The sequence below is a fragment of the Biomphalaria glabrata genome, chromosome 7, assembly GCF_947242115.1.
Source record: "Biomphalaria glabrata chromosome 7, xgBioGlab47.1, whole genome shotgun sequence".
NCBI classification, from domain to species: Eukaryota; Metazoa; Mollusca; class Gastropoda; family Planorbidae; genus Biomphalaria; species Biomphalaria glabrata.
Window position 1 is genome coordinate 19,934,416 of NC_074717.1, and position 12,373 is coordinate 19,946,788.

A 12,373-nucleotide genomic window follows, 5' to 3' on the forward strand; every position below is an offset into this window, starting at 1 on the left:
ATACTGCTCATTTGTTTCTTGATAAATGTAGACAGACTCACTACTATTTGCATCAAATATTCGAATATAGTTTTTCTCGGCACTTTTGTTGTTAGTACCACAAAGTGAATGCAATCTATTTTTACAAAGCTTTTTTTAAACTCACTCTTGTCTGTCTGTCCGTCTGTCTGTCTGTCTGGTCAAATTGTTTATATTTTGTCTGTTATCATTGTAATGACTAGTTCTAACATAGTGCTAAAATAATCATGTGATATAAACGGGCTCTCATAAGAATACATTGTCCATTTAACATCTGTTGTATTGGTGGTATGATGTTCACATTATATCATCAAAACATCTATCACGTGACACAAGAGGTTAGCAATAATTGATGTATCTTTAGACTGACCACAAGAGCAATTGATATCTGGGTGGGGAAGGGTATAAATCGGAATCGCTCACACGCCCACTGGACCAGACTCGTTGACCTCCAGCTTGAGGGCCCAAAAGGCAGAGAGCGTGTTTGACCACCACAAAGGTCCAGTGAATAAAAGTCAATAAAGCGGGACTAGAGACAGCCCACTAAAATAACATACTATTGTAAGGATGTTTCATTTCAAACTTTCTCTCTAACCCTACACCCTCGTTTTTTTAATTGCTTCTTTTGAAAAATAATTACACATTTGGGTCAATTATTGTTTCGTTTAATAATATGTGAGATTTGTATCTGAGTGGCATAAACTGCTTGGTATCTATCAAGAAGGCTTGATTTCGAATCCAGACTCGAGCTGAATTGTGTCTGCTGAGCATCACGTAAACCATCCGCCGACCAGAAACTCCCTCTTGTGACGTGTCCATAAGAGATTGGCCCAGAGCATGAGCCTAGCGTAGCAGACTAACTGCACAACATCTTTAATATATGATATATGTATTTGCATCAAAGTTCATAAATATCTATACCAAAGTATTTATTTACTGAACTCGATAGAATCAAAGCTAATGTAGCTGACCTACCCCTTAAGATGTTTACATTTTTAGTTCTCACCTACTAAATCTTCACTTTACATCTCCCCAGTAAAAGTAATATGTCTACTCATAATCAACTATCAATTTAAAAAAAAATTAGCGGTATCGCTATTATACCTCTACTTTGGCCACCCCAAGCTGCCCGGCTGTATTTATTTTAACAAACAGTGATGCAGAGATGGCTAAGAAAATCAAGGAAATAGCTGGAACTTATAGAATGCCTTATAGGAGGTCTTATAGCGGGCCTTATGGGAGGCCTTATAGCGGCCTTATAGGAGGCCTTATAGGAGGCGTTGAAAGGAATGTTGTAGTTCAATGTAACGCAAAATGTCAAGTGGTTAAAAAAAAATTTTTAGGCCCCAAATTTCTCTGCCAGGCCTTAATAATTCACTTATCCAAGTGGCCATAAGACTGTCTCCACAAGTCATTGCAAAGCGAAGTTTTCCAATAGGAAGAAGAGGCGCGAATCAATCAGCTAGAGTTAACTTGAAGGCAAACAAGACACGAGAACGGGCCTAGAGAAGTAAAGCGGAATCCTGGACGAACTGTTTGAAAACAAGACACCAACATTTGAAGAGAACTACATACCCTAGCAGAAAGTTAGCGACGATCTCTTCTCTCCCCTTGTAGTCCACAGATGCTTCACATACAGTTGTCCAATAAAAAACAGCGAAAAGCAACAAAACAAAAATAGTGGTGAATATGCTAGCAAACAATTGTTCGCAATGCTATGTGCCAGGAAAGTCTATTTAGTGATTGGCACCGCCGCTAGAGGACGCTGGATGACACAGTATCGATGCGATGCTAAAAATAGATCATTCTTTCCTTTTTTTTTCTTTCTTACTGCTTTTTCTCTTCCACGGATCGATTTGCAGAGCTGTCCGAGACACTGATTTGGTAGTCCAAGAACTTCTCTCTTCTGCTCTCTCTCTCTCTCTCTCTCTCTCTCTTTCATTATATTATTTATCTCTCCGTCACCCTCTGTTTCCTTTCTCACTCTCTTCCTATCATACACTCCCTCCCTCCCTTCTCTCCCTCTCTTTCTCCTGTCTCATGATCTCTCCCTGTTTCTCCCTCCGCATTTAGGTGTTTTTGTTTTATGATCTCGTTCGCTCTCTTTTACATGTGCATAAAGCCTCTTTTCTGCAATGACTGCTGAGGAGGAGGGTGCCCTGAAGAGGAGGGCGCCTATTATGCTGTCAGCCTCTTCCCCATCTCACCAGGAATTTCTGTTTGCCATATTGATTCTGAACATTAACTCCATCCACTTCTTCTCCTTCTATTTCTCCTAATGTGGGAAGGAAACGTGTAAATAGGAAACTAATTCTCCAAACAGTCACGTCTCCATACATATAGCTTTTTTTTTTTTAAAGGGAGCATCTCCTGTGAAAGAAAGTGGGAAAAGGATACCGAGTAGATTATGTTTGGAATTGGGCGTTTACGCACAATTAATATGAAATTATATAATTTAATGCTTTTTTTTTGGTGTATACAGATAAAGTTTTTATTAGAAAATTTTACAAATCAAAATAAAATTGTATTTAACCTTAGTTAGACCAATATTAGAATATGCTTCATCCGCTTGAAACCCCTCAAGAATACATAAAGAAAGTTGAACAGACGCAGAATAGTGTTGTTAGATTTATATTAAACAAATATTCACATTTGATAAGAGTAACACCTGCAATGAGTTGCCTGAATCAGCCGAGAAAACCAATGACTTAGCAGAGTTTAAGTCACTGATTAACATGTGTGACTAGACATGCGAAGGACGTAATTATCATGTCGTTTGAAGTCATGCCTGTACTTGGTAAGTTCAGCTAGCTTCTAGGTTTCAGCCACGCGCCAAGTAGTTTCTTAGTATGGCGCTACACACAAACGATGCTTTTATTTCTGTTCTCGAAAGATGTGATGTTTTTTAATTACTTAATTAATTATTGGTAATTTGTTATTTTGTTTGGTTTCGAACAAGGAAAAGAAATTGTACTAGACAGATTTGGCGGTAAGAATTGAATTAGCCCTTTTTATATTTTGTGTAAAGAATAAGGTCGTTGTTTAAAAGTTTGAAACTAGCACTAGATAGCTACCTGCAATTTTATAAGCACTTCATGTACACAGTGGTTAGTGTGGTGGCTTGAGACTTGAATTCAAGTCGTACAGCTTTTAAAAAATATAAAATGCATTTAAAAAGCGATCACGCTAACCTTCTCCCCTCCCCCTCCAGTTTCCCAAATGGTCCAGATAAGTGATAGAATCATAGCATATTAAGAAAGCTAAAAGCCTGAAATTGTGCTAAAGAAAAATAAAAAAATATTGGATAAAAATATTTCTAATCGCGCATATTTATTATTGTTAGTCTTGATCTATTACACATGTAATTACATGACTTGTCCAAAATAATTGATACAATTAGACTTAATATATGTTTGCTTTTTAAATTAAAAAAATATTTTTTTTCAAGTTTAAAAGTCTATTGGGTTCCACAAAATTAACTTTTTAAAATCTCCTAAAATGTTTTTGTTTTAAATGTTAAAGCTAACGTTGTGCCTGGGAAACAAGGTATTGGGTATGTCTAGTTATACAATAGGTAGATAGACTATGGATAGGCCTTAAATAATGGGATCATCGGTGGCCCTTGTGTGATGGTCCCTTTCTTGACCTTCATTATGTCATCCATAAGCTGCAAGAGAATGATATAGTATTATAGTTGATACTCCCAACACCTAAGGGGCTTAACTTTTCGTCAAGGTTGTCTTCTGTAGTCTTAGTATCGCAAGGCAATGGGGGTTAAGGCCAACACAAGACTCTCCTAGATGACTTTTCCGAAGCTCCCGGTTTTGAGGCGCCAGGTATCCGCTTTCACCCCTTCACTTGTTAGTAAGAACAGTTTTGCCGAGTCTAAGACACACATCAGGTCAGGTGTTGGACTTAGTGGTCAGAGACTGTTAGAGACTTTTCTTTTACCTGAGAATACAAGAATTAAAAAATAAGTTAATTAACTACTGATAATTAATTATTTTGTTTGGTATCTCGAACAAGGGAAAGAAATTGCACTTAAATGAAGTGATGCTATAAGCTTAATTAGTCCTTTTTATAGGTGGCAACTCTAAAGTGAAACAAACTATCTATAACTATATCTATCTATAAAGTCTTCTCTAGTATTAAGTACCTGACTAGTAAAGTGATCTCCCCCCTCCCCCCTTATTTTTGTGTAAATATTTTTAAAAAACCAATTAAGGTAAAATCCAGCCAGATATCTCTTTATCTCCCCCCCCCCCCACGTCCATTTTCTCAACTGGTCCAGATAAGTGATAGGATCTAAGCGTATTGTGAAAGCTAAAAGCATGGCATAACAATGCTTGTCTTCGAGTACGAAGATTAATGAGGAATGCAGTATTTCCCGTGGCTGCGCAGCCCAGCGGCATGAAATAGCGCTAAACAAAAATAATTGGCAAAAATATTATTAATCGCTCAGACTTATTGTTGTTGGTCTAGATTCTCTAGATCAGTGGTTCCCAAACTTTTTTTGTCTCGTAGACCCCTTGCCGTATTTTCTCCTATTCGGTAGCTTAACTCATATTGCTTTTTATTTTTGCAAACACTAATTTTTAATTTTAGTGAGTTGAAGAGTGAAGAGTGAATATGCAATTTAAAGCTACATATTAAGTATTAAATAATAACTAATTTTTATTGATAAAATTCAAATTTAAACCAATTAAATTAACAATTAATATGCATTGCTGGAATCATCTAACACACTGGAAATATTTTTTACCCAGGCTTATCAACTGTTCCTACGGATGTTATGGTTCATATATTCTGTGGAGAAGACATTCAAACATTAAATAATAATTAATTAATTTGTTTTAAGTATCATTGTAAAAGTTCTCGCAAAGAGCAGTTTCTCGTGTATTTGTTAATCTTTCCGCGGAACTGTTTTCACTAAAGGAGAAGGGGTGAAGGCGAGTAACTGGCGCCTTAGCCAGTAAGCTTCAAGCAAGAAGGGCTTATTAGCCACCTAGCAGAAGGAAAACTGAATTCAAAATTCAATTGCTGCCTTGCAACTATACCCAAACATGGGAAAGCTGTTGTGGGTCAACTCTGAGGGAAAAAAAGGAGCTGCCGACCCTTAGGCAGTCTGCAGCACACAGCGCTACACCCTGTCAGAGCCTGTCAGAGCCTGTGACGCCACTAATCCCAAACTGTATGTACTTCTTTTGCAAAGAATCACATAAGAAGCTTTTAATTTGGTAACTCATGCCACCGATGTGCCCTTGAACTGTATTTTTGCTTAAAGAAATTCTTTTAATAATATCAGATGTAGGTGTGTGTAAAACAGTTTTCACAACTACAACGGCTGGTAAAATCAATGTTTTACCTATAGTGTTTTCCGTATTTTGCTATAAGTTAAGAGATATTGTAAGACACAAACCAACATCTTCTCTATACAATGTTGAAGAGAGATTGTGTGGGTCTTTTCAGAACTTTATCTTTGAGTGTTAGACAATTTTTCAAATCTTTATCTATTTTGTCAGGGTGACATTGTCTCAGTGTACATTTCCTTTTGTTAAACATTTGTTACATGTAGAAAAAATTAAGCTTTTTAAATAAGTATTGAGACTAAATACCACAATTCTTTGGTTTGATTAGCAGGTTAAATATTTAAAGGATTTACCAAGGTACAAATCATATATTAGTGTATAAAATAATTACATTAAATGAATGTAAAAATTAAAGTAACAATCTGCTTAAATGAAATCTATTATCGTAGACCCCCTGGAAGTCTTCGTAGATCCCTGGGGGTCTAAATAGACCACTTTGGGAATCACTGGTCTAGATCAATTACAAATTTAATTACATGACTGATCCAAACTAATTGATACTTTTACACTTCATATCAGCTTTGTTTTTTTTTTTAAGTATCTTTTATGTTCTTGTTTTTCTTGTCAAATTACGTGTGAGATTGATGTTGATGTTTACATCTCTATTTCTTGTTCATGTTTATATCTCTAGTTATTGTTCATGTTTACTTCTCTATTTCTTGTTCATGTTTACATCTCTAGTTCTTGTTCATGTTTACATCTCTATTTCTTGTTCATGTTTACATCTCTATTTCTTGTTCATGTTTACATCTCTAGTTCTTGTTCATGTTTACATCTCTATTTCTTGTTCATGTTTACATCTCTATTTCTTGTTCATGTTTACCTCTCTATTTCTTGTTCATGTTTACATCTCTATTTCTTGTTCATGTTTACATCTCTATTTCTTGTTCATGTTTACTTCTCTATTTCTTGTTCATGTTTACATCTCTATTTCTTGTTCATGTTTACTTCTCTATTTCTTGTTCATGTTTACATCTCTAGTTCTTGTTCATGTTTACATCTCTATTTCTTGTTCATGTTTACATCTCTATTTCTTGTTCATGTTTACCTCTCTATTTCTTGTTCATGTTTACATCTCTAGTTCTTGTTCATGTTTACATCTCTATTTCTTGTTCATGTTTACATCTCTATTTCTTGTTCATGTTTACTTCTCTATTTCTTGTTCATGTTTACATCTCTATTTCTTGTTCATGTTTACATCTCTATTTCTTGTTCATTATTACATCTCTATTTCTTGTTCATGTTTACTTCTCTATTTCTTGTTCATGTTTACTTCTCTATTTCTTGTTGGTCTAGCAGTAATGCTGAGGTGGTCACTTGTAGTCAAACTGAATTTCCATTTGTTTGGACCAAAAAATTAATGTTATCTTAAATTATCCAATAATCGTTTGATTAGCAAGTACTTCAGCACAATTAGTATACAATATTTGTGTATGTTCTATTGTGATCTCTGCCAAGAGGGAATGAATTTAAAACCTCCCTCCAAAATTTTTATTTACGATAAAACTCCTCTTTAATTTTATACTAAAGCATACAACAGTCACCAGATTCTATGAGCGTAGCCAAGAGGGGTTTAGAAGCCCCCCCCCCCAGGCTCTAAGTTAAAACCTCTAGCCAGAGGGTTTTGAGTTTAACTCACCCCCCCCTCCTGCGGGGTTTGAAGCTAAAAAACACCTCTTCAAATTAAAATTAAAGCAGAGAGCTTTAAGTTGAGAACCCTCTCCACATGGTTTTTGAGTTTAGAACCCCCTTACAGAGAGTTGTGAGGTTAAATCTTTTTCTTCCATATTATTTTTAAGCAAACTACAGTCACCAAATACTAGTAGAGAATGTTTAGTTTATAACCCTTCAACAGAATGTTGCCAGATTTTCGATAAATGAAACCAAATGGATACATGTATTGTTATGTATCCCTTTATGTATTAGCCAGGATTGTAGCTATGAACATAGCGCAGTCAGCAGTTAAAAGACAAGCTAATACCTTACTGATCTCATGGTGACACATCACGCGAGTAGGGTTTGATCGATCCTATTGTAGCAACCTTTTTTTTGGTTAGATTTGTATTTATATTGAAAGGATTTTTGGTATGCTGTGACGGTACTTGTTTTGTCAGGCTGTTTTTTTTTTGGTGGTATACTTGAGAGTGTTCATGTTGGGACAGGTGTTGTTGAGAATTGTACTTTTGTGGGAACTGTGTTGGTGGGGATGGTGATGTTGTGAGCTGTGTAGGTGGGGATGGTGATGTTGTGAGAACTGTGTTTTTGGGGATAGTGATGTTGTGAGAACTGTGTTGGTGGAGATGGTGATGTTGTGAGAACTGTGTTGGTGGGGATGATGATGTTGTGGGAACTGTGTTGGTGGGGATGGTGATGTTGTGAGAACTGTGTTGGTGGGGATGGTGATGTTGTGAGAACTGTGTTGGTGGAGATGGTGATGTTGTGAGAACTGTGTTGGTGGAGATGGTGATGATGTGAGAACTGTGTTGGTAGGGATAGTGATGTTGTGGGAACTGTGTTGGTGGAGATGGTGATGTTGTGAGAACTGTGTTGGTGGGGATGGTGATGTTGTGGGAACTGTGTTGGTGGGGATGGTGATGTTGTGGGAACTGTGTTGGTGGAGATGGTGTTGTTGTGAGCTGTGTAGGTGAGGATGGTGATGTTGTGGGAACTGTGTTGGTGGGGATGGTGATGTTGTGGGAACTGTGTAGGTGGGGATGGTGATGTTGTGGGAACTGTGTTGGTGGGGATGGTGATGTTGTGGGAACTGTGTTGGTGGGGATGGTGATGTTGTGGGAACTGTGTTGGTGGGGATGGTGATGTTGTGAGAACTGTGTTGGTGGAGATGGTGATGTTGTGAGCTGTGTAGGTGGGGATGGTGATGTTGTGGGAACTGTGTTGGTGGGGATGGTGATGTTGTGGGAACTGTGTTGTTGGGGATGGTGATGTTGTGGGAACTGTGTTGGTGGGGATGGTGATGTTGTGGGAACTGTGTTGGTGGGGATGGTGATGTTGTGAGAACTGTGTTGGTGGAGATGGTGATTTTGTGAGAACTGTGTTGGTGGAGATGGTGATGTTGTGAGAACTGTGTTGGTGGGGATAGTGATGTGAGAACTGTGTTGGTGGAGATGGTGATGTTGTGAGAACTGTGTTGGTGGAGATGGTGATGTTGTGAGAACTGTGTTGGTGGAGATGGTGATGTTGTGAGAATTGTGTTGGTGGGGATGGTGATGTTGTGGGAACTGTGTTGGTGGGGATGGTGATGTTGTGGGAACTGTGTTGGTGGGGATGGTGATGTTGTGAGAACTGTGTTGGTGGAGATAGTGATGTTGTGGGAACTGTGTTGGTGGGGATGGTGATGTGAGAATTGTGTTGGTGGGGATGGTGATGTTGTGAGCTGTGTTGGTGGGAATGGTGATGTTGTGAGAACTGTGTTGGTGGAGATGGTGATGTTGTGAGCTGTGTAGGTGGGGATGGTGATGTTGTGGGAACTGTGTTGGTGGGGATGGTGATGTTGTGGGAACTGTGTTGGTGGGGATGGTGATGTTGTGAGAACTGTGTTGGTGGTGATGGTGATGTTGTGAGAACTGTGTTGGTGGGGATGGTGATGTGAGAATTGTGTTGGTGGGGATGGTGATGTTGTGAGCTGTGTTGGTGGGGATGGGGATGTTGTGAGAACTGTGTTGGTGGGGATGTTGTGGGAACTGTGTTGGTGGGGATGGTGATGTTGTGAGAACTGTGTTGGTGGGGATAGTGATGTTGTGAGAACTGTGTTGGTGGTGATGGTGATGTTGTGAGAACTGTGTTGGTGGGGATGGTGATGTTGTGAGAACTGTGTTGGTGGAGATGGTGATTTTGTGAGAACTGTGTTGGTGGAGATGTTGTGAGAACTGTGTTGGTGGGGATGTTGTGAGAACTGTGTTGGTGGGGATGGTGATGTTGTGAGAACTGTGTTGGTGGGGATAGTGATGTTGTGAGAACTGTGTTGGTGGTGATGGTGATGTTGTGAGAACTGTGTTGGTGGGGATGGTGATGTTGTGAGAACTGTGTTGGTGGAGATGGTGATTTTGTGAGAACTGTGTTGGTGGAGATGGTGATTTTGTAAGAACTGTGTTGGTGGAGATGGTGATGTTGTGAGAACTGTGTTGGTGGAGATGGTGATTTTGTGAGAACTGTGTTGGTGGAGATGGTGATTTTGTGAGAACTGTGTTGGTGGAGATGGTGATGTTGTGAGAACTGTGTTGGTGGGGATAGTGATGTGAGAACTGTGTTGGTGGGGATGGTGATGTTATGGAAACTGTGTTGGTGGGGATGGTGATGTTGTGAGAACTGTGTTGGTGGGGATGGTGATGTTGTGAGAACTGTGTTGGTGGGGATGTTGTGGGAACTGTGTTGGTGGGGATGGTGATGTTGTGGGAACTGTGTTGGTTGGGATTTTGATGTTGTGGGAAATGTGCTGGGTATTGATCTTATTGAGTACTAAATAAACACATTTTCTCCTCTGCCATTATGAATCAAAGACGTAGAAGATGTAGAAGCTATTTGTTCAACAGACTAGGGGGGGGCAATAGAGATAAATAAAATGAGAATGGAGGTGGATGTCATTAACAAATATTTACTAACTGAGCAACTGATTCTGTTTCATCTATAAATAAGGGAAATGAACTTTCCTCTCATCTAATCTCTGTCTGTGGTCCCATCTGGGGCATTGACCACCAAGCAGCTTCTTTCATGCATCTCGGTTCTGGGTAAGTCCCAAAGTTTTTCTAATCTGCTTGTTACCTGCTTCCAAATTGTGGCGCCAAGTCATTCTGGGTCGTCCCCTCTTCGTCTTTCTTGGAGGTTCCAGGTGAAGCTTGTTTTTGTAATATAATAATAATAATAGTAATAGTAATAATACTAATAATTAAAATAATCTTTATCATCCATGAGGAAATGTATCTTACAATTTGGAGCATTAAAAATACACTATAACTATAGCAACGAAATATTCATTCACACTAGTTTCACTCCAACGTAACCTGTGAAATGTTGACATCAGATAAATCAATTCTATTCAATGATATGATGGCCTGGGGGAAAAAGCGTGTTTTTGTGTCTGTTTCTGTAAACGGTCTTGTATCTCCTATGTGATGGTAAAATCTCAAACTCCTGGCCCAGAGGGTGTGTTTTTGTTACAAGAATCTTTCTAGCCTTCTTACGAATGTTTCTCTCGAACAGTTGTCCTAATGGGCAGTGAATGATGACCTTGACTTTGTTCAAACGACGCTCTGTCATTGCTCTTCTTTTGTAGATCTTTCGGACTGGTTCTCCCCCAGATGATAACATAAACATTACTATTGACTGGTACTCCCCCAGATGATAACAAAAATATTCCTATTGACTGGTACTCCCCCAGATGATAACATAAACATTCCTATTGACTGGTACTCCCCCAGATGATAACATAAACATTCCTATTGACTGGTACTCCCCCAGATGATAACAAAAATATTCCTATTGACTGGTACTCCCCCAGATGATAACATAAACATTCCTATTGACTGGTACTCCCCCAGATGATAACATAAACATTCCTATTGACTGGTACTCCCCCAGATGATAACATAAACATTCCTATTGACTGGTTCTCCCCCAGATGATAACATAAACATTCCTATTGACTGGTACTCCCCCAGATGATAACATAAACATTCCTATTGACTGGTACTCCCCCAGATGATAACATAAACATTACTATTGACTGGTACTCCCCCAGATGATAACAAACATTACTATTGACTGGTACTCCCCCAGATGATAACATAAACATTCCTATTGACTGGTTCTCCCCCAGATGATAACATAAACATTACTATTGACTGGTACTCCCCCAGATGATAACAAAAATATTCCTATTGACTGGTACTCCCCCAGATGATAACATAAACATTCCTATTGACTGGTACTCCCCCAGATGATAACATAAACATTCCTATTGACTGGTACTCCCCCAGATGATAACAAAAATATTCCTATTGACTGGTACTCCCCCAGATGATAACATAAACATTCCTATTGACTGGTACTCCCCCAGATGATAACATAAACATTCCTATTGACTGGTACTCCCCCAGATGATAACATAAACATTCCTATTGACTGGTACTCCCCCAGATGATAACATAAACATTCCTATTGACTGGTACTCCCCCAGATGATAACATAAACATTCCTATTGACTGGTTCTCCCCCAGATGATAACATAAACATTCCTATTGACTGGTTCTCCCCCAGATGATAACATAAACATTCCTATTGACTGATTTTAGTCTGACATAGAAGAGAAAATTGAACACAACAAGGGAGTGGCCACCTAATGGATCGTTGGTTTAAAGTTCAATTTTAAAAGGTAAAACCTTAACAAAACAGTCACCTCAAAACATACATTCTAATTCAAGTGTTGAAGTGTCAAAGATTTAATATAATTATAGGCTTAGTAGTTTTGTTTATACTTCTGCTACTAACTGTGATACAAAGCACGTGACTTCACTGCTTATCGATCTAGGCATCCTTTTATGTTCAGATTTGGCGGCTCAAATCTATAAACTTAACTAGAGAAAAAGTCTCTGTGTGTGTGTGTGGGGGGGGGGGCGTTGTTTGGAATGGGGGGGGGGGGGGGACAGTGATAGTTAATGATTATTGATTGACATGAAGGGTACGGAAGTCGGATGTCGCTGAATGACTTGATGACAGGCACTTGCATTCTAAATTTAACTCTCAGACTATTTAGTATTTCACAAGAAGGTACGGCGTCATTTACTTTAGTATTCTAGTTCTCACCAATCCATTCCATGGGCGTTAATTAAAGACATAATTTTTTGAACTTCCTGTTCTCGGAAGTCCAAATCTATTCCAGAAAAGAAAGCAGAGAACATAAAACGGGAGAAAAGAAGGTTCGGGAGTCAGTTGTCCACTGGTTTGTCCTTTGGGATGATTTATTTCTTCAA

At 38.7% G+C, this 12,373-nt stretch overlaps 2 protein-coding genes across 2 annotated transcripts in view; both read right to left on the reverse strand.

The window, feature by feature from the left end:
• Window positions 1-1,792, reverse strand: part of LOC106051434 (uncharacterized) — a 79,844-nt gene extending 78,052 nt beyond the window's left edge. The window contains exon 1 of the mRNA XM_056035298.1: window positions 1,594-1,792. The gene's annotated coding sequence lies outside the window, so the exon portion shown is untranslated. The remainder of the gene's footprint in view (window positions 1-1,593) is intronic.
• Window positions 1,793-3,933: 2,141 nt separating this feature from the next.
• On the reverse strand, window positions 3,934-10,194 carry LOC129927352 (mucin-2-like). The gene is made up of 3 exons (XM_056035949.1): window positions 10,167-10,194; window positions 7,526-9,840; window positions 3,934-3,969 (listed from the first exon to the last, which is right to left on the reverse strand). Exons 1-3 carry the CDS (start codon window positions 10,192-10,194, stop codon window positions 3,934-3,936), a joined length of 2,379 nt encoding a protein of 792 aa, XP_055891924.1.
• Between the last annotated feature and the right edge of the window lie 2,179 nt (window positions 10,195-12,373).

Excerpts from the sequence above, each read along its gene's own strand:
- LOC129927352 (XM_056035949.1), bottom strand. The coding sequence starts at position 10,194 with ATGACTTGGCGCCACAATTTGGAAGCAG. Across the intron at positions 9,841-10,166 it reads GCGCCACAATTTGGAAGCAG|CACATTTCCCACAACATCAA; the intron begins GTAACAAGCAGA and ends ATCAATACCCAG. Across the intron at positions 3,970-7,525 it reads CCCAACATGAACACTCTCAA|GTAAAAGAAAAGTCTCTAAC; the intron begins GTATACCACCAA and ends TTGTATTCTCAG.